This window comes from Cyclopterus lumpus, chromosome 5 (assembly GCF_009769545.1).
Source record: "Cyclopterus lumpus isolate fCycLum1 chromosome 5, fCycLum1.pri, whole genome shotgun sequence".
Lineage (NCBI taxonomy): Eukaryota > Metazoa > Chordata > Actinopteri > Perciformes > Cyclopteridae > Cyclopterus > Cyclopterus lumpus.
In genome coordinates this window covers 20,814,575-20,839,406 of record NC_046970.1, presented here as the reverse complement: position 1 = coordinate 20,839,406, position 24,832 = coordinate 20,814,575, and the positions used below count along the sequence as shown (strand labels likewise).

The 24,832-nt window shown below is 41.4% G+C and overlaps 1 protein-coding gene across 2 annotated transcripts in view; it reads right to left on the bottom strand.

Moving 5' to 3' along the window:
* Window positions 1-24,832, bottom strand: part of slc12a5a (solute carrier family 12 member 5a) — a 137,320-nt gene that overhangs the window by 22,133 nt on the left and 90,355 nt on the right. For both annotated transcript variants that reach the window (XM_034532812.1, XM_034532811.1), the window contains exons 2-4: window positions 20,965-21,065; window positions 20,288-20,425; window positions 2,896-3,042 (exon numbers count right to left, since the gene is read on the bottom strand). In XM_034532812.1, the coding sequence (XP_034388703.1) occupies window positions 2,896-3,042; window positions 20,288-20,425; window positions 20,965-21,065 (386 nt within the window). The remainder of the gene's footprint in view (window positions 1-2,895; window positions 3,043-20,287; window positions 20,426-20,964; window positions 21,066-24,832) is intronic.

Genomic DNA, 24,832 nt, shown 5'->3' with positions numbered 1-24,832 from the left:
ATCCTTAGCATTTAAATGAGTCACGACAGAGGGCAGATCACCCTTTCCCTCGCAGCATTTGGATTCAAGACCTGGAAGTAATGAGGAAGGCCAAACAACAGATGAGAATATTAAACCTCATTTTATCTTGGTGACAAGCCTGCATTCATTATCTGGGCTAAAAATACACACGTGCGGCGCAATGTTTGAATATATCAGCTCGGAGAACGCCGTCTGCGGTCATTCGTTGACTTTTAAAATGATTGTGTGTATAATTTCATAGTTGATGGTATATATATATAACGTGTCAGAGCTGTTACATCCCTCATAGAATAACGACTCCCAGAATGTGCGCGGGCTCCTTAGTGTTCTGTCAAAATGTCGCGAGATGGAAAAATGAACGGCGTAAGTGTTCGACGGTTGCAGATACGTGGCGCTGTGATTGAGCATCTAATGAAAAGTGCTCCGTCAGTAACGTCCCATCATGCGTTCATGTGCATAAAACATGGGCTGCATTGCATCGAGCTTTGCAGCGTGCAGTTATCCCTTCCCACTTCAAGTACTGTGGATTTCACAAAAGGTGGGGAGTGCTGCTTACATGCATGTACACACACACAGTGTGTTGCTGGCAACCCCTGGAGGGCTGGGTGGTTATGTGTTATGTAAGGAGCTCAGGAGGAGAGAGGTGGGGGTTTCTCACACACCGTTCACACTCAGGCTTATCGCCCCCGGGGTTCTGCAATGAGCTCGGTGTGACTGATAAGAAAAAGCGTGTGTGTGTGTGTGTGTGTGTGTAGGATAGAAATGGTAAGAAAGAAGAAGGGAACCAAATGTATGTATTAAATATCCCCCAGTATGTGACATGTGAGTGTCTGTGTGTGCAAGCATGAGACATTTTACTTCCTGTCTGAACCAGCTTTTTATATATAGTTTATATTTGACTTGTTTATTGCACAATTTGAAGCAATTTATAGTAAAACAAAATCATCCACGGAACATCTTTTTCATGTACAAAAAATAAGTAATCTCAACAATTACACTCTGATGTGTTTTCATATTCATCCAAATGAAACACGGTATTAAAGATCATATGAGATACATTAAGAAAAAAATCCATTATTGCAATTCATTAGCAGCCATTTTACAGTTTTTAATATCCATGGAAATAACGAACATATTTCCCTGAAAAAAATGGATCAACAATTAAAATAAAACCATTAAAAGTAAAAAAAAAAAAAAAAAAAAACCCTACTGCTTTCCCCTCAGTACGCCGTTTCAAAGGCATCTCTACGCTGTCACAGAGAAACATGATTGGGAAGCATATTGCCTGTGTGTGTGTGTATCTGTGCAGGCAACTTTGCTATGGTTGGGATTTGAGGGGGTTGTTCTATAAATACACTGCGTGCTGGAGGAGAATCTAGGCTGCACAAACACACAGACATGCCAACATACAGTTCTGCCACAAACAGAACGACACACGGCGGCGTTTGATTAAACCACCGTGTGCGAGAACATCAGAAAGGTTTTTGTTGCGCGTGGATATTAAATTGCGGATACAGGATGGCGGTGAAAGGCATCCGAGTCCTTTCTCCTGAATCGATAACATGTCGGGCATCCGGCGAGGAGGCACATTACATGTTCCCTGACAATCAGAGGCATCAAACAAGTCAAACACAATCAGAGTGTAACAGCCCACTCGGATCACTGGCAGCAGCGCTGTCGATCCTGTGGGACAGTGTGTGTGCTGTGTAATTCGAGTCTCAAGGCCACAACTGGGTGTCTGTCCAACACCAAAGTCGCTGTGACACATGACAGCCTCTGACATTTATGGGAACCAGGGAACATCACAGTGTGTCATCGTCCATTTTGTTCTTTTAACAGATCGAACGTGCAGCGTCTTTACAACCGGAGGGACGCAAGAAGGGGGCAGCTTCCTTCTTTCTGCATACCATCGATGGCAACCTTGTTTAGTACGACACCATTTTAAATAGTCTTCATAGCTAGCCATGTGACTGCAGTTAGAGCAACATTAAACTCCCCCCCAATGGGCAGTGGGATCAAACAATTTCCTCCCATAAAATGCTGCCTTCATAAGGATTTGTTGGGTTTGAAGCAGGGTCAATATTTCCCCTTTAGCAAAGTAAAGATAGTTATTTTTTCCCAAAGGCAATATAACTCTTAACCGGGAGTATGTTATGTGTTGATCCCACTAACAGGTAAGGTCAGTATTGTCATAAACCTCCAAAAACAATAAAAAAAATTTGAAAAAAAACATACCTGAGCCCAAATGTTTTTCTGATTGACATGTTCCTTCATTGCCCCTGAAAACGAGCTCTGAAGTTTATAGCGAGTCGATCCCACATCCACCATTGTGTGTCTGTAAATACTCACTAGCAGCAGGATAAAGTCTCCAACAAATGCACCGTTTGCTCCTGTTGAGTAGCATTTGCTGAAAACTACAATGCCCATGTGTTTTAAGACTAAGTACTTTAAGTACTTAGCCTTTTCATAAAAAAAAACAAAAGAGAATACAATTCTTCTAGATTTAGGTCTTCAGAGAGAGTGGGAATGTAACGGTGGATATACATTCTAACAAAGGCTTTGCAGAGCCCAAGTTGACTGAGGAGACAAAGATGCTGGAGAAACTAATTAGTACTGCAGAAGAGAGAAGAGAATTATGGCCCCGATATTGACCACATTTAATGCTATAGCAAATGTTCCTGTTAATCAGCTGAGGAACCATTTATGTATATAATAACCAGATGTTTTTGGCTAAGTAAATCCAAGTACTTCATCATATTAATACAAAAGTTATATAAAAAGGATGCATTGGCCTAAACCACACACACACACACTTGTCACTTGTTAAAGAGACTTTAATGTGAGGGCTCAAATAAAAGCAGGCGGCACACTCACTGTGGTACAGCACATGAAGACGATGACGAAGCACCCGACGACGCCTCCGATTCCCACCAACCAGGTCATCCTGAGGAAGAGGATCACGCCGAAGATGTTCTGGATGCACGGCAGGTAGACACCCATCAGAGTGCCGAGCTGGGGGGCCTGAAGGAGGACGAGGGCAGAAGTTATCGTTTATTAAAGTCTATTTGCAACACGATTGATCAGTGATCATTTCCCGGACATGAATCATCAGTTGGCCTGCAGTGACACAGCTATTCATGTAATGTTGATGAGTTTGATTAGATTAAAGATTAAAAGCCAGTAACCATTAATTTGTAGCGTGTCGTACAATTTGGAGACGACGGAAGATGAATGTTGTCTCTTGCTTATTTGCTAAAAGCCCGACACGCCAGATTTGCAGGACTCACCGAAGGACTCCTGCTTCACTTTGGGCGTCGCTAAGAATCAATGAAAGTCAACACGGCCAGCCGTGCACGCTGGGAATCACAGTGTGCACATTTGCTATAATTGCCATGTCTTTTTTTAAAAAGAAAAAAAAAAAATTCTCCGAAGGTCACACGCAAAGAAAACACAGTACAGATGGTCATACTGCCATTAAAGCAAAACAGACATCCACTTCATCGTGCAGGATTGCTTTCAAAGACCCAATTTGTAATAGACTGTTTGGTAAACACGGTGGCATATGCTTGTGGCCGTATATGGAGGCAAATAATTCTCTGTACACGTTAGTTAAACCCTGGTGAGAAGGTTTTGTTGGCTTGGAGTTTCTCTCAAAATGTACAGTCACTCACTCGCTCTCCACTGCGAGTGTTCCTGGTTGTTAACGTGAACCAACGGGACGATATTAGCCACAGCTGGTAAGTTGGCTTGCTAGCTTCCTTCTCTCCTCCTGGCGAGGTCGTCTCCTAGCGGCGAGGAGTGAGGCAGAGAGGTTGCAGAGGAAGAGCCCCACAGTGGTCCGACTCTTAACCTCTCTAACAGTTTAGCCTCTTTGCAACATTTTCTCTCCGACTCTGAAGTGCTTTGCCAATATTGTAGCCTTGGATCACAGTGTCTCAGAGGGATGCAAAATCGATTCTTGCACTGAACAACACAGCGAGATGACATTTTGGATGACCTTTGACCTCAACTTTGAGGTGATTTGTGTTCGCCTGCAGTCTTTCTTTCTTTGGTCTCCAGCTAACACCGTGATATAATCATGACGTCAGCAGTAAAAGGGTCTAACAGGTGCTCTTTTGAAATAGCTGCCGTTTCCACATTAGTCATACGAAGTCATTTCAATCAAGGAGAGACCGTTTAGATAAAGAAAGGATGCATGTTATTGTTAACAGATGATATGAAATGATGAAGTCTCGGCGTCTTGGCGCTTGGACTCTGCGGGGAGATTTGCAATTGAGGGCCGACTGCCCCGATCGGGCCACGAGATAGACCCCCCCCGTGGAGTCCAGACCTGGTGGTGGCTGATGAGCTGATGGAATGATGAGTTGATGAAGCTGATGGATCCGTGGAGACTGGGTGGAGGTGGAGGGGTGCGTAACAGCAGCATGAAAGAACTGAAGGTAGAGAGACAGTCATATTTAAATGAGACAGCAGCGAGATGATTGGCTAGCCGTGTCATTGTTTCCGTGTGCTGATTGGATAGAGGGGATCAGCTGATTTGCACAGCTGGTGTCATGGTTGACGGTGCAGGACGATGACAGCAAGTAAACAATGCGTGAGGAATGATTGGCAGGAATGTGAGGGATAGATGGCGGGCTGAGGGGTCTGGTCTTCCTGACTGAACTTGCGCTAGAGCTCCATTAGTCTCACATTAAGACAATATTCCTGGACTCTTTCTTTTACTCTTTTATGTTACTGTTGCAGTTTACCATGCATTTTAAACTTTACTCTTTGCTAGTTATTTAAAAACTATTTAAAAGCTTTCACATTTTAGTTGCCATTCTTCAATTTAAGGATTTTCCCCAAATGCTTTCGGTAAATCCTTTTGTTGATTTTCCAGAACCATAATTACTTTGAGTCCAGGAAACAAAGAACACTTTGAGATCAGGAGGCAGCCAGGGGACCAATCTGTTCAATGGACGGCTGGATTATTATTTTATTTCTTTACAGGCTCCTTTATTGCAGTGGATTTCTTCTGGTTGCTTTTGCTGCAGTGCTGTCCCCGGTGTGGCTCCGTGGACAAAGAGAGCGCTGCTCTGTACAGTGCGTCCTTACACAGCACAAGAATCCCTTTTCAAGCAATTACTGACACGTGGAGACTGGAGATGTATTTTTGTTGCACGTCAGATTGATTAATAAGAGGTTTCTTTTCCTGAAGGTTTTTGGGATGTTCTTGATTTGTGTGTGTGTGTGTGTTTGTATGAAGCCATTTGTTTGTGTATGAATGACGTGTGTGTGTGTGTGTGTGTGTGTGTGTGTGCCTGCACCAACGTAATGGCATGTATTAAATCTGAAGGACACATCAGATGACCCTGTACATAATAGAAAAAATATTCATTTCCTGCTCAAGGACAGCCAGGCCAATGAAGGGTAATTATAGCGATATCCAGCCATGACCCATTTTACCAAGTGAGAGTGCAGACCTTAACCGCCACATCATTACATCGCGGATAACATGGACCGACCTTCTCTGCTGCATCTCTACGCTTAAATACAGACAACCAGGATGAATAGCTGCGGTTTATGTCAGTAAAGATATTTCTATTACACAATAATTTGTCACAAAATATGTGCATATTCCTCAGATGGGAAGCAATTTAAAGCCGTGTGATAACAATTCATCTCACATGTGTAGTACCGGCAATTTAGGGATCATAAACTCTATTAGACCACAAACACTTGAAAGCTTACCAAATCTGTGCTATTTGTTTGTTAGATTGTTTTTGTTCCGTCTACCAAATACTATTTTTTTTACATCATAATGAACTACTAAATCATACTTGTTCAGATAGTTTTAGTTGTGTCTTTACATAAATATAACATAATCCCAACAGTAGGAGTAATATTCTGAAAAATGTGTTTGATATAAAACTCTGGGACGTTATCCCTCAATCAAATAACTCGACAAATGCAAATATACAAGAAAGGAGTAGTATGTGTTTTTCTACACTGACGATAATGATAACCACCATCATAGGAAAAGTTGTCACAGTTTTTGCAAGATAAACTTTATTTGATGGCGTTATCTTGGCAAACATTTATGTAAACTAATTCATAAATTAAATTTATGTAACTGTAACTTTAAATGTAACTTAAAATGTAACTGTCACTTTAAATCTAACTGTAACTTTAAATGTAACTGTAAATGTAACTAAAATGTAACTGTAACTTTAAATGTAACTGTAACTTTAAATGTAACTGTAACTTTAAATGTAACTTTAAATGTAACTTTAAATGTAACTGTAACTTTAAATCTAACTGTAACTTTAAATCTAACTGTAAATGTAACTAAAATGTAACTAACTTTAAATGTAACTGTAACTTTAAATGCAACTTTAAATGTAACTGTACCGGTAACTGTAACTTTAAATGTAACTGTAACTTTAAATGTACCAATAACTGTAACTTTAAATGTAACTGTAACTTAAAATGTAACTGTAACATTAACTGTAACTTTAAATGTAACTTTAAATGTAACTGTAACTTTAACTGTAACTTTAACTGTAACTTTAACTGTAACTTTAAATGTAACTAACTTTAAATGTAATTGTAACTTTAAATGTAACTGTAAATTTAAATGTACCGGTAACTGTAACTTAAAATGCAACTGTAACTTAAAATGTAACTGTAAATGTAACTAAAATGTAACTGTAACTTTAAATGTAACTGTAACTTTAAATGTAACTTTGTAAGTGTAACTTTAAATGTAACTTTAAATGTACCGGTAACTGTAACTTTAAATGTAACTGTAACTTTAAATGTAACTTTAAATGTAACTTTAAATATAACTGTAACTTTAAATGTAACTAACTTTAAATGTACCGGTAACTGTAACTTTAAATGTAACTGTAACTTTAAATGTAACTTTAAATGTAACTGTAACTTTAAATGTAACTAACTTTAAATGTACCGGTAACTGTAACTTTAAATGTAACTGTAACTTTAAATGTAACTGTAAATGTAACTAAAATGTAAGTGTAACTTTAAATGTAACTTTAAATGTACCGGTAACTGTAACTTTAAATGTAAGTGTAACTTTAAATGTAACTTTAAATGTACCGGTAACTGTAACTTTAAATGTAACTGTAACTTTAAATGTAACTGTAAATGTAACTAAAATGTAACTGTAACTTTAAATGTAACTTTAAATGTACCGGTAAATGTAACTTCAAATGTACCGGTATATGTAACTTTAAATGTAACTGTAACTTTAAATGTAACTTTAAATGTAACTAACTTTAAATGTAACTAACTTTAAATGTAACTAACTTTAAATGTAACTTTAAATGTAACTGTAACTTTAAATGTAACTAAATAAATCTGGCATATACTGGAGACGCTCCGTACCCAGAGAGCTTTGTTTGGACTGAGGCAGAAGAGGAGATGTACGCTGCCACACAGAGACCCCTTCCTCTCCTCCCCCACCTCCCCTATTAAATCGTTATTTTCTACACAGTCCAGTGCAGGGGGGTGGGAAGAGGACATGCTTTAAGTTAGATTTAAAGTTAGTTAAAGTTGAAGTTACATTTAAAGTTAAAATTAAAGTTATATTAAAAGTTAAAGTTACATTTAAAGTTACAGTTACATTTAAAGTTAGTTAAAGTTGAAGTTACAAGTTAGAGTTGCAAGATGAAGTTATGACTTAAAGTTACAAGTTAGAGCGCACGTGTGTTTGTGTCTTTATTGAGAGATCAGAGGAGAAACAGATTCAGAGTTGCTCGAGTTACATTTACTCCACAGAGTTAACAAATATATCAGCACGTTCGGCTCAGTCTTTCCTCTCTATTGATAATACTATTTTGGTGATTTGATCATGTTTTTTTTTACAGGGTTTTAACTGGTTTGGTAGAAAATCCAGAATTGCTTTTTCTAGTGTTAATTCATGGCGCTATGCAGAAATGGCTGGGTGTAAAATCACTCCCTTTTACTATATACTATGTATATAACAGCATGTAAACTATTCTCTGTTAACGATTTTGTGTTTTATGCCATTATGTTATATTGCGGATGTATTTTATCAGTAAAAACTGCCAAAACATTGAGGCCATTTAGAAACCTTTTCACCAGTTTTGTTTTTTCCTGCTCAAGGTCGCAATTCTTTAACCACATTTTTTTTTTTAAAAGATCAAGATCAAAATTTCAAATATCTGTCAACATCAGCCTCAAAATTCCAGTATTGGTCGGGCTGTAATTCCAAAACGAACACCGTGTTGTCAGTGATGGTCGCTAACATATTTTTACAAAAAGTGCTTATTTTGTTGTCATAAAATGGAGGATTTAAAAAAGCAACAACCCGACACTGGGAGGAGACAGCAGATGTGAATGCATAATCCAGACTTTTAATCAAATCATCCTGACAAGTGGCTGACATCAAATGAATAATATTGTGTCTGATGCTTCACAGTATGTGATTTGTTCAGAGAGGTTCTCTTCCCAGCATTAATAATGGACTGCTTGCAGAGAGAGCGAGAGAGAGAGCGAGTCCACACAGGTCTTGCAAATATAATTAACTTCTAATTTCCTTCAGATAAACAAGAACTCACACTCGGAACTGTAATTAGCGCGCTTATCACGCTGGAAACCCTCGATCTGGATGTGAAGAGATGCAAATGGCTTATGAACATGTTGAGTCCTATCCTATCGTGTGTCACGTCATGTGTCAGATAATATTATAATATCTCATATCATGTGTGTTATGTGCATGTGTTCTTCATCACATCGTTGTATCACCTCACATGTGACATGACATTAACACAATGTGACGTGTCGTTGAGTACGCCGATACTTTACTTCAGTAAAAGTATCAACACCACAGTGGCAAGTAAAAGTCCTTCATTCAATATTTGACTGAAGTAAACGTACAACGATATTAGCATAAAAATATACTTTCCGTACCAAAATGAAAAAGTACTCATTATGTAGAATGGCTCCTTCAGATAACTGTATATATTATCACTGATAGATTAATGTATCTATCACTTTAATGTTCCAGCTGGCAAATGTAGGGCCAATTGTAATTACTTAGCTTAATCTAGAGATAAGAATCTGACATCTGATTTTATTTATTGATAGTATGTTGTATTAATAATCTGAATTTGTAAAGCAACTTGTAACTACATTCAGCAACTACATGTAATGAGTAAAAAGAACAATATTTCCCTCAGAAATGTAGTGGAGTATGTATAAAGAAGCAGAAAAGTGAAATACTCTGAAACTGTACTCAACATATAGTGCTTGTACTAAAAGGTATTTAGCTACTTTCCACATTTTCATACAGTAGCATGACATGTATTACTGTTTATATAATCCTTACGTTTATATAATCCTTATGTTAGTATTTAAATAAAATCTGCCCCTTTTTTAAAAATTAATTCAGACCATTCTTAATGACTGTGTAAATACAGTGAACTGTGGGACTTAAAGGTGCCCTGTGGATTCTTTATGTGAACAACATTTCCGTTTACATTCTGGGTCTTCTGATGTGCATGCTAGTCTCCGTATGCGCTCACGAGATCAAATAAAACGGGGACCCACTCAGAAAGACGTTCCTTCACAACGCTTCTAATGACCAAAACCTCCACAGGGAACCTTTCACAACAATTGAGGCCTTGGACTACATTTCTGTCGAAGTTGAATGCTTATAATTGTACGTTAACCCTATTGTCATTGTGGCATTTTACTTTTTTAATATGGAATCACCATTTGATGTCTAGAATCGTCTTGTTTTTATGTTTTTTTTATGATGAACTTAACCGTTCTGTGTTGCTATTATTCTGTGTTATACGTTTTAAATGTTCCATTCAACTACATATTTCTTGCATTTGTCCCGTGTGAATAGTTCCTCCTCCGTAGTAGAGCCGAAAATGTAACCTACGACTTTTCCCTCTTATACAACCAAATCCTTGCAGCAGGGAATCTCTCAGCCTTCAGCCTCGTCGTGCTTTAATCAAGGAGCCACATCAAGGCCTCCACAGGTGCTGGGGGGGGGAGCAGCGGAGAGCAAACCTCCTTCATCTCCGTCACCTCCTCCACTATATGCTAATGATCCGCACAGTTTGCCTGTTGTCTGAGCTAATGCTCATCAGATCGTGACTCACTGGGATCGTGCCCTTCAGTGTGTGGCGGAGAGGATTGTTCATCATCTGCTTGTCGACGGTCTTAAAGTTTTCTTTATGAAAAAAAAAGAATGGGTTCTATTTTTTAAAAAAAGAAAGAAAAAAAAAAATATATATATACAGATAACATGGATCATTTCTTTTCATGACTCTCTCGCACAGCTGTAATTAAAAGAACTGAGTTTCCATCGACGGGTTGTTCTGGGACTTGGTGTGTAATGTGCATTAGGTGTTGCATGCAGAAAGGTGAACCTGCCATCAGCACTTTGTTGTTAGACACAAAACTGCTGCTGCTGCACAAAGTGGTGGGAGGTCAGTTTGTAATAACAGGTAGGTTATTAGAGGAAAACCTGTAAGCATTTACAACAGCAGACATAATAACCCCCTGAAGAAGACCAAGGGCTCTGAAGTCCTTTCAAGGTGGGCGATTCAAATTCAAAAAGGGTCTCGAGAGCTACAATGGCAAACAGGCTCTTTTATTTCGGAAACATATTTCACAGTATTCACTTCAAACAGATCAAAACAGAGGAAACGATGTCTCGGAGATTGTCGCAGCCACGATAATAACTTCCAGGAATAGATAAGAAGAAAGAAAAGTATGGCTTCGTAAACTCAAAACAGCACATTGAGGTTAGAGTCTGAGGGATCCAAAAAAGATAACATCTTGGCAGAACCGTTTGTCAGAAAAGCTTTTACAGTGCTGTCCTCCAATGTTTTTCATACATATCGGCGAATTAAAAAAAAGAAATCTGCCCTAAAAAGGTGCGTGAAACTATTTAGTACTAGAACACAAAGGTGTATGTCGCACAACACTCCACAGGAGAGTAGCATGAGCAAAAGTAGTCAATAACCCTCTCCAGACTGCTAAATGTCATTTCCCCCTGCCTGCTCTCCCACACAATGGAGAACCATAATCAAGCAGACCTCGTACGCTGGCCCCGCTGTATGAGAGTCTGCGGCAGCCGAGTGATAAATTATAATCCTCATTCAACAAAAGGCGGGCTTGGAAAAACAGTGTGTGTGTGTGTGTGTGTGTGTGTCTGCTAGAAAATCCTGGGTGTTACATAAGATGTACAGACACAGATAATAGATAACGGGCGGGCTTACACCGAGTCTGAGAACCTGAACATGATGGAACACCTCTGTGGGTTTGGTAAACAGCATCCGAGAGAAACAAAAACAACAACACAAACGGGTGAACTAATGGATGCTTCTAATGACTTGTTATTGAGAAATAGCCTGAAACAGATGAGACGCTTGTGCATGCACGGAATCAATGACACCGTTGGGAGAAAAAGGCCGGACGTTTATTGAAAGTGCCTCTTTTCTATTTTCATTCAATTGGTGTTTCATTTGTGGACGGGGCGGATTGCAGTCCTCGACCAGCGTCCGCCCTGATAGACACACACGCACGCACACGCACACACACACACACACACACACACGCACACACTGTTTAATGGGCTGGGAGCCAGCAGAGGGATGATTTCCCCAGAGATCGGGCCACCGTGCGCAATAGGCAACACTGACTGCTGCAGAGCCACAGGTAGGCCAGCGTGGCACCGCTGAACTAGGATTGAACAGCTGCCCCACCGACCCCCTGGGAAGCGTGGCAAACCCACTGAAAAGGATGGCTCAGGTGTGTTAGACGCACAACAGGACCTTTCAATACCTCTGCCAGGGCACCTACTTCAGATTCACTGCCTCCTGCTGCCCCTACCACTTACAACTAGCTCTCACCAGGCTGGACCTCGCTCTCGCTCCATCCATCACAAGCACTTTATTCACACGACCCACTGAGCTTCTGAAGCGCACTGAAGCAAAAACCAAACACCGTGTTATTGCATGCAATATAAATGCCCCCGGTATCTTCTTCATTTTGACGCTGCCTTCATCAGTAAAACAACACCATTCATTATCTGTTGAAACATTAGAAAAACAAACCAGTTCAAGCGTTACTGGTATGCAACATCTTTCAGTCGTGGGAGTAATTAATGGTTCTCTCAAAGTAGCAAATGTGACGTTGTCGTAATGTCGCAGAACCTTTTAGGATGGAGGTCCTATGAAGAATGTGTCTGTGATATGAGGTGAGGATTTTAGATTTATGTTCTGGCAAATAAGATAAAGGTAAAGGCGAAGCTTCATTAATGCTTCTGCATTAAGGGGTTACACCATACCTAGCTTTGTAATGTCAAATACTGCATTGAGATTAAAGACCAAAAGACTTTGATTCTGGCTTTATACAATATATGTGCATGGAAACCACGATGTAGGGAAGATTGTGGTTATGCCAAATAACATATGGTTCCCGTATATGTAAGGTTAGCCAAAGGTTGTGGTTATGGTTCATAAAATACATTGCTGGTCAGTGACGGGATGTCACTCCAGTCTCCACCATCCACGACCGACCGCTACATTACGTGTAGGCTGCTTCCTGTCATAGCTATGAACATAAATTGTGAGGCTACACAAAACAAAATTCCTTTCTTTAAACATTCACACCAATAATTTTCTAACAAATTAGTTTTAGTGGACTTAACTTAACCACAAAGGTGGCAGATCAGAAAACACTAAGAGTCATCACAACCAACATTTTTTTTTGTTGTTTAGATTTTTGGAAAAAACGGTATATTTCATACTGTATTATTTTGTGCATACTGTATTAATATGTTATTGCTTTCCTACTCTTCCCTTCATCTTCTTCGCACCCCCCCCCCAGCCTTGTATCAACCCTCAAATTGACATCTCCTGAATTGCTGAGGCTAGCAAAGGTAGCACCTCCTCTCTAGACATTACGAGTTAGGAGAAGACAAGAGTGGAAACGAGGAAGGTGAACGCAGCTTCACATCCTCGGCTAGCTGCAGGGGAAAGAGAGAGAAAAAAAGGGAAGAGGAGTCGGGGAGGATTGTGGGGAAACTACATACATTCGACAAGAGTTGCAGGAAAGAGGAAAGGAAAAGTCCAGGCCCTCGGGCTCTGGGACACCCTGCCAACCTGCTTAGGCTGCAAAACCAGCGTCATCATTTAAAATCACTTGTTACACGATTTCTTTATGTTCGCCAGCAGGACCACAATCTGCTGCACGTATAAATATGTGGTCAAACCTTTATTAGTTCCTTCTCGGAGCAGCATATATCCAATCCAACTCTTTCACTGCGATAAGGATACCTGGGCTTTGGGTGTCTGCCAAGACCGAGTGCTGATTAGATTTTAATAAGCTGTATGCCTCACCGTGTGTAATTAAATGGGATCATTCTTTTATGAGTACGGCAACACCAGAACTGGACTTTTAAACATTGGTAAAATAATAAATTGTACACCAGATTTTTTTTTTTTTTTATCTTCCAAATGAAAAGTTTATTATTTTAATGCAGCAAAAAATTGCTCAAAACTTGAAACTAAAATATTACTATATAATGTGTATAGTAGAATCCAGCTATTTGAGTCAGTATTGGCCTGTTATCCAATATCGGTATATCCCCGTTTCTAGGCAGGCCAGCTGAGGTTGCTGTCCCACATCATCGAATTCAACGGCAGCAATGATTTCACCTTATTTCTTACAGAAGATCAAATTAATTTCACCAATATGTTACCGATGCATATGATAGTTAATTCGTTAGATGTAACACATTTGGGTTGGATTTTTCTGACAGATTGGGTAAGAACTTAGGACAGAGTGAAGGAATCTAGGAGGAAAGACAGAGGAGAGACGACAACAGGAAAGGAAGACAGATGATAGGTAGGTAGAGTTGAGGAGGGGAGAGAAGGAATCTAGGAGGAAAGACAGAGGAGAGAAGACAACAGGAAAGGAAGGCAGATGATAGGTAGGTAGAGTTGAGGAGAGGAGAGAAGGAATCTAGGAGGAAAGACAGAGGAAAGAAGACAACAGGAAAGGAAGGCAGATGATAGGTAGGTAGAGTTGAGGAGAGGAGAGAAGGAATCTAGGAGGAAAGACAGAGGAGAGACGACAACAGGAAAGGAAGGCAGATGATAGGTAGGTAGAGTTGAGGAGGGGAGAGAAGGAATCTAGGAGGAAAGGAAGAAACAGGAGAGGAGGGAATTGGAGAAGAGGAAACAAGCGAGGTGGGGAGGAAGAAAGGGAAGAAAGGAGAGAAGAGAGCATGCACACTTTCAAATGTGCTACTGTGTAGGCAGAGACGGAGGCTTGAAGTGGAGCAGTGGAGGGAGAGGGGGAGGCTAATGACGGCGAGGGGGACAGACTGGGAGCTTGTAACGCCGTCTCCACGCTCCGCTGGTCAAACAGGAGCTGATAGGGCAAATGTGTTTCTGCTCAGGTGTGCTGAATTATTAAATAGACAGCAAGAGGAGAGGCCAGCGAACATCAGCCTCCCTGACCGGCTGTGGATAAACCAGTCACTCAGCGGTCAACCCTGTGTGTGTGTGTGTGTGTAAAAGCATTATCCATCAGACAACACTGACTGCTGTAGCTAAACGTGCTCCGTGGTGCTGAAGTCTCACCACCACGAAATAGCGTTTACATGTGTTAGTAGAATATTCTGGGTTAAAAGACTCCACGAAGCCTCATGTGTTCCCACCAGCGGTGAAACCTCCATTTAGTCATAGTCAAGGCTCAAAGTCTCCTTATTCATGAACACACATGTGCTTCTGAACTGTAGGTACATGCTGAGAATCAGTGGCTAGGATGAGAGCAGGACATTGGAGTTGGAAATGGACGCTACACTGTACAACCTCGCCCACAGATATGCATAATAATGGTGAATCTAGCGGAATTTTAAACTATCAAACAAGACAACATCTGACAATAAGGGAAGCGGAATAAGACTAAAATTAATTAATTGCCCTAGAATAAGACAACGATTTACTTTTCAAGCAGAAACGCCAGAAATGTTCAACTTCTCGGTGAGAGGATTCGTTGCTTTACTACATGGCTGTAAATTGAATATCTTAAGTTCAGTGAATAACAAAAATAGATAATATAATGATGAACATAATAACGGCATCCCTGTACTGGTATATCCTCCAGAGGGGCGACTATGTGATGCTGCACCGGACTAATGAGGGAGGGACGGAGAGAGAGGATGGGGGGGTCATAAAACACCTAGAAGGGAGACACCATTTATGTGAAGGAACGTTACGCTGTAAATAAAAAGAAGAAGAAAAAAAAGAGAGCGTATGGAATAATGTCCCTATAATTCTCGACATGAGCACGAAAATTGTACTTGAATAAAAGTAGGCCCGAAGAGGTTCATGATTTGCATTGTGTTACATTTAGTTGATACATAGGACTTAAAAATAAAGTTTAGCACCAAATGTCAGGGTGAGAACTAAATCAGCCTTTTTATCATATAAAACAAGTTGCAAGAATTAGAGGTCTCACATCCAGATAAGATCGAGAGAAGCTCATTTCCATCTCCAGCCATCTGATGTACGGCTGAGAAAAGGTTTCTCGTCCCCATAAAAATCAGTGCTGCTCTCTTCAGGCAACAAACGCGGGTCATTTAGCTACCTTCTTTAGCAAATATTCTTTACATATGTATTATTCTTTGCCTATTTATGTTTGATTTGATTTCATCTTATTAAAAAAATAAATAAAAAAGTCTACTTCACTGTGTTACTTAACCTGCATTTATTGATTTGGCCACTTGGTGTCGGGCAGCGCTACAACCTGTAAAACTGACATAAACTGTCACTGACATATTGTTTCCTTGTGAAGCACTGTGAGATTCTTTTTGAATGAAAAGTGCTTCATAAATAAAATGCATTATTATTATTTATTATACTGTGTTTGCCTATTTGCTCATCCTTCAGAACCACATTAGCATTGGATAGGAGTCAAGTATTTGGCCTGTGCACAGTCCAAGATGCACTCTTTTGGTCTCCATTTAGTCCTGAGGGAAATATCTGGTTGTTAAGCTGCTAAACGCTCCAATATGTTCACAAGCTAGTTGCTCATATTGTCTGGCTTCTGTTTGGTGCTCTGCAGAAATAGCGTAGAGGGTTTCTAAGAGTTTTTCATGAGAACCAAAACAGTGACGTTTCAGACCAGAAACCAAATCAATGAGCTGAAAGATGCTAAAGGTTCTCCGAAGACCAAAGAGGGAATCTAATTATCTGGTTCAGTTGAAATGAGAAAAAAACACTCTGTATTATACTATTGATTCCAGCTCCTTTAAATGGTGTTCAAACGCATTTCTTTGCGTTAAGTGAAAGATGCAAAAAAAAAAAAAAAAAAAAAAAACTTGCCTCGTTATGTTAGATTTCAAAGCAAAGAGAGTGAGGGGAAAAGAAAGAAAATTGCCAGCAGGATTAGCTGCGACTGGTTCCCATTTGAACCTGTGCGACTTCCAGACTGCTCCCTCGTGTCACGCGCCAACCAAATGTCCAATCTTGGCTTTCCCACTGCGACAAAGTAAGAGCGCTGCCTCAATCGCCCTCCCTGCCTCCCTCCCCCACTCGCTAACTCCAGGGACCGATGATGAAGGAGATGGAGAGCGAGGACGAGGGAGACGGAGTGGAGCGAGAAATGGAGAGGGAAGGCGAGAGGAAGGGAGAGAGAGACAGAGAGCGCTCGCTGTGTGAGCGATAACGCGCCACAGGCTGCCTTAATGAAAAGCCTCTCATGGCGATGGAGAGATTGCCTGTGGAATAGGCTGCTGATTGGAGAAGCAGCAGCTTGGTGTAGCGTGCAGACTAATTAAAGTATTGAAGGGGTTGGGGTGACAGGGGGAAGATTAGACCTGCCCCCAGGGTTAGCCGAGCCGAGGGGAACCAGACAAATTCACCTTACATCTGGGACAACTGGGATATAATGGGGGGAATATATATACCGGCAAACAGAAAGAAGACTTTTTGAACCGATTCAGCTCCCACGTGGACACTGTTGTTTTCTAAAGCTGCTGCCGGCCATATGTGTACGATCAGGACGGATAGTTTTAAAAGGTTGGGTCACCCACATTATGTCTTACTATAAACAGTGTCCCTATCGCACTGTTTCTTCTATATAAAAAAGTAGTTCCAGTAGACTATCTTGATGAACTGAGGAGAAAAGTGTTCCTGGAAAGAGACGTTTTCAAATGTAATTACCTTAGTGTTCCTAGAGACGCCTACTGGAGCCGGAGCTACCGCAGGAAGTGCTTTTGATTACTTTGCCAGATGTTTATACGTCTGTCTGTGGACAGATTTGGTACATAAAAACCCTTTACAGGTGTGTTGTTGAGGATCAACATGAAGGCCGAGTCTGAAGATGGGAGTGGTCTGACCAAGGGTAACAGAAGTAGGGGGTTGGAAGTGATAAAGGGTCGATATGTGCCAAACCAAAACGGTTGAATTAGATTTTATGATAATCGATCCATTATTGTCGAGACCACATATGTCACCCTGTTGTTGGCGCTACACAAAAGGTTGGAGGCAAATGAGCAAAACGATCCGCCGATGAGAAAAACATTAAGACGATGGCGGACCTTGGGATGAAAATCTGTTGTCGAGAAAAAAATAAACTATTCTCCATTTTATGTCTGTTTGTTTGTGCTGTTTTTCTCACAATAGCTTGTAAAGAAAGACACACGTGCAGAAATCAATACAGCCGTGAGGTCGATTGTACCTAGAAACCTCATCTCCATTGTCAGTTTGAAATGTGTTTCCACTGAGGATCTACGGGACTCATCTGGATTCACAGTGGGAACATCAGACAGTAATAATCAGGTACACTGGCATGCAAGGTCATCATCGCTAATTTGCTTCAAGGGTGAGAAAAAAAGAAGGAAAAACCTCACTCACAAGAGAAAGAATGGACACACTGACCTACACGTGTGAGGAAGAAGGCAAATAAATCACAGAGGAAGAAAAAAGATATCGGGTTGATTGGGCACCCAAGGATGACAGACTGGGTCGAAGGTCATCGAACAGCTGTCAACCTGTCACTGCCGTGGGCCACTCAATGTCTAAACTTCATGTGGTTTAATCTCACATGTAGTTACAGTTTCATTTTTTTCTGACAACGCCTTTCATTATTTGCATTATCGTGATCGTTATCAGCGTCTCTCCTCTTCGCATCGCAATGTCCATCTCGCCTCGCTGCTAAAACCACGTCTCCCACAGGATTAATAATGCGGCTGCCTGTCTGTCATTCAAGTGCAGAGAAGTAAACTCCTTCCTGCTGGCGTCTCAACACCCAACAGCGGAGAATACCAGGGGATGATGTGGAAGGAACTCATTAGTGAGTGGCATTTGAGATGCAATCCAGTAACACGAACAGGGGATTATAAAATAACAAGAGAATGATTGACAGGTTCTAAACTGGTGGAGTTTTTCTTTCTCTCCCAGTGAGTGTGTTAACCAAAGAACCATAAACTCTGCTATTTGGGATTAATGATGTGACGGAAATCACAGATCTATGTTTGGTTACGCTTAATGGCCATCTCCCGGCAACGGGCACAACAACCCCTCAGGTGAACAAGTTGTCCAGGGAGTGCAATAAATAATATTACAGCAAATGTAACATCCGCAGCAAAGAGAGGTCCCGTGCTTTGCAAAAGCATTCACACCCCATGGCGTTGTCCTTATTTTAATGCATTACAACTTGGATTTATAAAAAAATATTTTATTGGATATAACGTGAAAATTGTGAAATTAAAAAAACGTTGCTACTTAAGCCCCTACATAGCTTCTGGTGCTAAAATTATCTTCAGAATTCACATAATTAATGAAATAAAGTTGTCTTGTGTGCAATCTAAAGTTTCACATGATCTAACGGAGCACCATTAAATTGCAATGGCACCACGACAAACAGAGGACCAAATACTCACGGGCCAGGCAAGCAGGATATTAATCAGAAACCAAAGGCCCCCCTGAAGGAGCCGGAAAGCTCCACAGGGGAGATTGGAGTGTCTGGAGGACCAATTTAACAAGTGGGCTTTATGGAGGAGGGGCCAGAAATACAAATAAAAAAAGACATTGCTTTAAGAAAAGTTTCTTTTTTTACTGCAGCACACTTAAAGCTAATCTCCTGCAGTTCTAATTGATTTTTAGTAGAAATAAAAGGATTTTATCAAAAGGAGCAGGCCATTTTCACCGGACTGTTCTCCAGATCACACATCCTCGTGCATCAATAATTTGTTGTGTTTGCTGCTATGGAAGACAAAGATCAGCATCGTTTACAGCAAACCTGGTCCTCCTCTGGTCAGCTCAGAATATGGTTAACAAAGAGATAAAATGGGGAAAAAATACAAATATGCCGGCTATATGTACATTCACAAAAAAGTGGTTTAGCCATAATTTTTGTATTTGACGGTCCAAAAGACTTTTTTTTGTAAAATAAAAAATAAAATATCCCCCATTTTCAGAATAGAGATACATTTTTTAAGTATCATCATCAAATCACAATTACCATAAAAACCCCTTACTACAGCCAAAAGGTAATATACTATATTACAGTGACAGCACTCTGTCGTAGTTATTGTGGCTAGACTATAACTTCATTCCTGTGTGTATTGTATTCTGCTACTGGATATTCAAATTTCCCTCGGGACGAATAAAGTTACCTTTCCATCTATCAAACTGTTATCTCTACAACACGGGATTTGTGCCGCCGCGATTATTCGGAGTAAATCTATGACGCTGATGCTGAAAATGCCTCAAAATCAATATTTAAAATCGCCGGATGTTTTGGTTTTCTTTAAAATGTGTTTTTATGTCCTTGGAGCTGCTTACATACGTCCATAAAGCTGAAAGATTGCCCGTCTGCTACCTTAGAAATTCCCCTGAATGTGTGTTTAAAAGGGTCTTCCTCCATGCTGCAGCACACAGAGATCCACCCTGCTCACCCACTCAGAGCACACCGACAAAGCCCCATCATGACATCCAAGTGACGGGCTTATTAACACAGTCCTGAGACAGCCACGGGTACCGGATTATTTACATTTTGTTGTCAGAGCATTTGATTCATTGATATGCTGTCAGAATGTAACAAATGTATATTATAACCCGTAAACTAGTTGAATGGATTAATCAATAGAAAATGAGTTTGGTGTCGTCATCGTTAGTGGCAGCCCTGTGCAGGATGCAAGCGTCCATGTATGTACTGTCGCGTGCGCTGCATCGTTATGTCTTGGTGGATTTTTATTTCCAAATACCTTGACGGGTTTCTTGCGCGATGACTCGGCCTCGTTGTTCTCGGCCTCCTCGTGCTCCTTGCTGCCTTGGGGCAGGTTGGAGTAGTTGGCCAGGCTGCTGAGAAGAGACGACACCATGGGGCTGGTGTCCATCTCCTCCTGCAGAGAGAGAGAGACACACACACACACACACACACACACACACACACGCAAGGGCTGGAGTCAGTGTTTTCATCAGACTTTTGCATTTTAATCCTCTCAGCCAACATTTATTCATTCTTACCTGTAATTTTATTATTATTATTATTATTATTATTATTATCATTATTATTATTATGAAGTGTTCTGAAGTGTTATTTTTTCAGGTACTGTGCTACACCCATCTGAAAAAAAAAAAAATGCTTACTCAATAAATGTACCTTTTCGATTTTAATATACTTTCCTGTTCAAACTCAAAATCCCACAGCGAGCACAATGTAAATACATTTGTGCAGAGCTGTGGCAAATTTCCCCCGCTGAAGTTCCTGGAGCAGTGTGATATTTGCTTGCATTCCAACATGCCCTTCACACAGTAATTACCCCCATTAATAGATGTCAGAGCCCCTATCCAATGACTGAATTATGAGGCTGAGAGTGAAACCTGCTTCTTGTGATCACGCCTGATTGTGTGCATTAACAAAACCGACGTGTGCCTGTACCTCAAACAGGGCCATGTTCTTGCCATCGTACTGCTGGCTCTTCTCCGCGGCAGCATCACTGCTGTTGATGAAGGGGCTGCTCTCCTTGGGATTACCGTCACCTGGAAGCGGAAACACACACACACACACACACACACACACACACACACACACACACACACACACACCACTGTTAGATTGGACTGAAATAAAGAAGACCGGCCTAATGCGCAAACCAGAAATTAGCTTCTAAGTGTCAAAATAACACTTTTCACTTATTGTTCTGAGCAAAAGAAATACACACGGAGGAGGCTTTGTCTCCACGAAGCGCCCACAGTCAGAAAAGCCGAGGAACAGAAGCATCACTAATGGAACTGTGGCGTTCACAATATGTGCAGCGCTATATATTCCATATGGCCGGAAGGAAGAACACAAACTGGAACATCTCAATCAGTTTCTTCGCCACACTGACAAACAAGGACATCACAAGTTTGGGAACACTAACGCAGAGAAATGATCAGAAATGTTTGGGTTTTTTTTTCGCCCTGAAAACACAGAAACAGCGGAAACAGAGTGATGTTATTTTTCGGTGGCCGCTCTCGCTGCGGGGCTCCACGACTCCATCCAGGAGCATCCGTTACACGAGTTCACAGGGTGAGGCCCACGTGGCGAATCTCCACGACCAACAAGACGGGAAGGTGCGGCGAAAGGTCATCGACAAGGTCATCGATTTCCAATTGAGGTTTGAGAATTGACCACAAACGTCTCACGGGGGGGGGGGGGGGGGGGGGGGGGGGGACTGCTCCACTGTAACTTCTACTGATAGGAGCCCTCCAGCAAATACACTTGTTTATTGTGAAGGAGCGACAGGAACTCACACGGAGTCTGAGTTTCATTAGTTCGGGTGTTGGAAGTTTGGCATCACTTTGGCTGCACATGATTAGTGGAACAAACATCAATCAATAAAATAACCAATCAGAGAGATGGAGCATCTGGTCCAGTGTCCTTTTGAACACCATTAGTGGCTCTGCGGGTACGTAGGGGCATGTGAGCACTAATAAGAGAGCCATTGTTGAGACAACATGGAGCAGGTTGGAGGGAAGCAATATAAAATGGCGTCTTTGGTGTTTAGTTGTGTCCAAATAGCAGTTAAAAACCTGAAGATACTATAATATCATAGTTACTATAATATGAAAAAGAGAAGAGCAACGAATACCCAGATTCATTGATTATCAATTGAACATGTATATCTGCAGTATATCGTTGAGCCACAGGAGGGAGCCTGAATGTTCGTGTAACCTACTTACACCATTGCATCTAATATGGCAGGCTAGTGTACATTGTTTGTTTTATTGATGAGACCACATGAAAAGAATGAGATAGCCTGCTAACTCTGCCCGAATGCATTTTTATATGATCTCATTCATTGCGTATTTACCGCGTGTACATGTTCTCAATGACACGAGCACAAACCGAAGTTGTGATTTATCGGACGCGCGTGTCTTTTTGAAATAGCTGGTTTACCTGTTTGAGATAAAATAAGACGATAACGGCAGAACACATGGTCAGAAACGTTCATCTATGTACAACTTTGCTCTTCCCATCATTTATAGACGAGGCCTATTTTCCGATGCACCGTGACAAAGATGGAGCGCAACGGTTCAACGTGACCTGCGTTTGGTACCAGCCGCAGCCTCACGTGGCCCACGAGTGTCTGTTGTGCTACGCCTCGCGGTTTTTGCCCATTAAGCTTTGATAAGTCTTTGTACTTGAACCGCTCCCCGACCAGACGTTTGGCTGAACCACTTTGTTCGCCAAGTACAACGAAGGTCTCGGTGGCGAAAAAAGGCTGCGCAGAAGTAAGCCGTGTTATTTGCGGCTTCCCCTTCGAGCGTCTCTTGAGGGGGAGACGGCAGATTGCTCTCCCTCTGGCTCTCCGTCCCCGTCTTGGACCGGGCGCCACGAGATGCGAGTTATTTATAGCCAAGGATGCTGCAGCCGTGTGCCATGACGTCGTGGCCAACCGCCAGCAGCCGGCGCGCTGCCCTACAGAGACAGAGCAATAGGGCCACTCGGACGGGGCACCAAAAAGAGCACAGAGAGAGACGGGGCGAGCTGGCAGAGGAGAGAGGCTGATACAAAGAGATGGAGAGCAAAGAGAATGAGGCTGCGGATGAGAAGATGGAAAGAGACGCAGATAGATGGGTGCGAGAGCGAATAGTGACAAGGAGAGAGATGTGTGGGCTCAGACAGACAAAGGCGGGCATGGCCAGGTCTGAAATGGGAACCCGCAGACGGAGAGAGAGAGAGACACACTCGTGTCTCCGGCTGTAAAATGTAAAAAGCTTCTGCGGCACTTAAGGTTGAGCTCACGTTGACCTGCAGGTTAGAACGTACGACGGGGCTGTAAAAGGGAAGCTCCTGCAGAGGGTTTTCAGAAACACATGTTTTATTTAGTTGCTATACTTTTTTATTTTTTGTTACTATTTTTATCTCTTCAGACCATGTGAGGATGATACGCCGCGTCGATACCAGAGTGCTACATGCGGAAGTGGAAATTAGTGTTGTGCGGGGGCAGAGGAGATAACCAGCCATAAGCACAGGGGGAGGTGTACAGCGTGCGACGATGTATACGATAACATGCACACAACTCTGAAACCACTGGCTAGCTGCTGCTTTGTTACTATATTGTTTCCCCTCGTCCTACTTCAAAGCACTACATCACATTTACATAAACTTAATGCAATGCAGTACGTGGAGAACTTGGAATATAGATCAACAGTAGATAACGGGGATTTACATCTGGTAGATTTCCTATTTTTAATCATTGCTAAAATATTTTTTGGGGGGGGGGGTTTGAACAGTTGGTAGTTTTAAAAGACTAAATGACAAATGAATGCATTTATCAAGTAATTCACAGATGAATCTGTAATGTGAATGAATATTGTGTATATTCTGACATGTATGCAGAGCCATCATGACACTGGATCACAGCATAAATTAACTTCCAATGGTCCTCTTATCAGATCTGATCTGGAGAGGACCGGTTACTATGCACTGTACGTTTGAAGTTAGATACACTAATTGCTGTTCGGGGGAACAAACATTTCTCAGTCTGATATTGTCTTTTCATTAGTGATAATTGTGTGTGGTGATTGTTTCTCGTCTTGTGTCTTGACTTCTTAAATCTCAACAGCAAAAGAGATCTCAGAGACTCGTTGGAACAAAATACCGCTACCTTTGCATCGAGGAATCTTTCATTTACATCAAATGGTGACATCATTACATTTGGGGTGGTGCAGGGGGCATGAAGTGCTCTGCCTGAACTGTTTAACACATCAGTCAGATTTATAAAATAACACTCGGGAGTGCAACGTGTTTCAAGGATCACACGGACACGGTGGTATATCTGAAGGGCTAATGCCCAGAGACAACTTTTCCATCCCATCACTTATGGCCCATTTCTCCTCACCGTCTAATAATTAAAACTCCACCATCAAAGGAATGACAGATATACCCCCCCCCCTCGACAGTGCCCAAAAAGAGTTTTGCTCCGACCGCTTGGCCCAAGCAGCTTATCCTGTTTCAATCTGGTGGGACGCGTCCAACAGTGGGCTCAGGCCATCAAAGCCTCTCCCCATCTCCGGTCCTAACCCGGAGCTTTACCGATCACTGAGCATGCGATCGTCTTCCAAATCCTTCGGCTAAACAAACAAATAAAAAAGCCAGAATCCACGCACTTCTCTCAATCCCTTGTATTCTATTAAGTTCATTTGAACACTTTTTCATAATCGGTTGATAATTCTTCAAGAAAAGAAGAGTGAAAAAAAAGCCTAACAATTTGTGCTTCAAGCTTTTTTGAATTGGAGGAGCTGCATTGCAGTCTGTA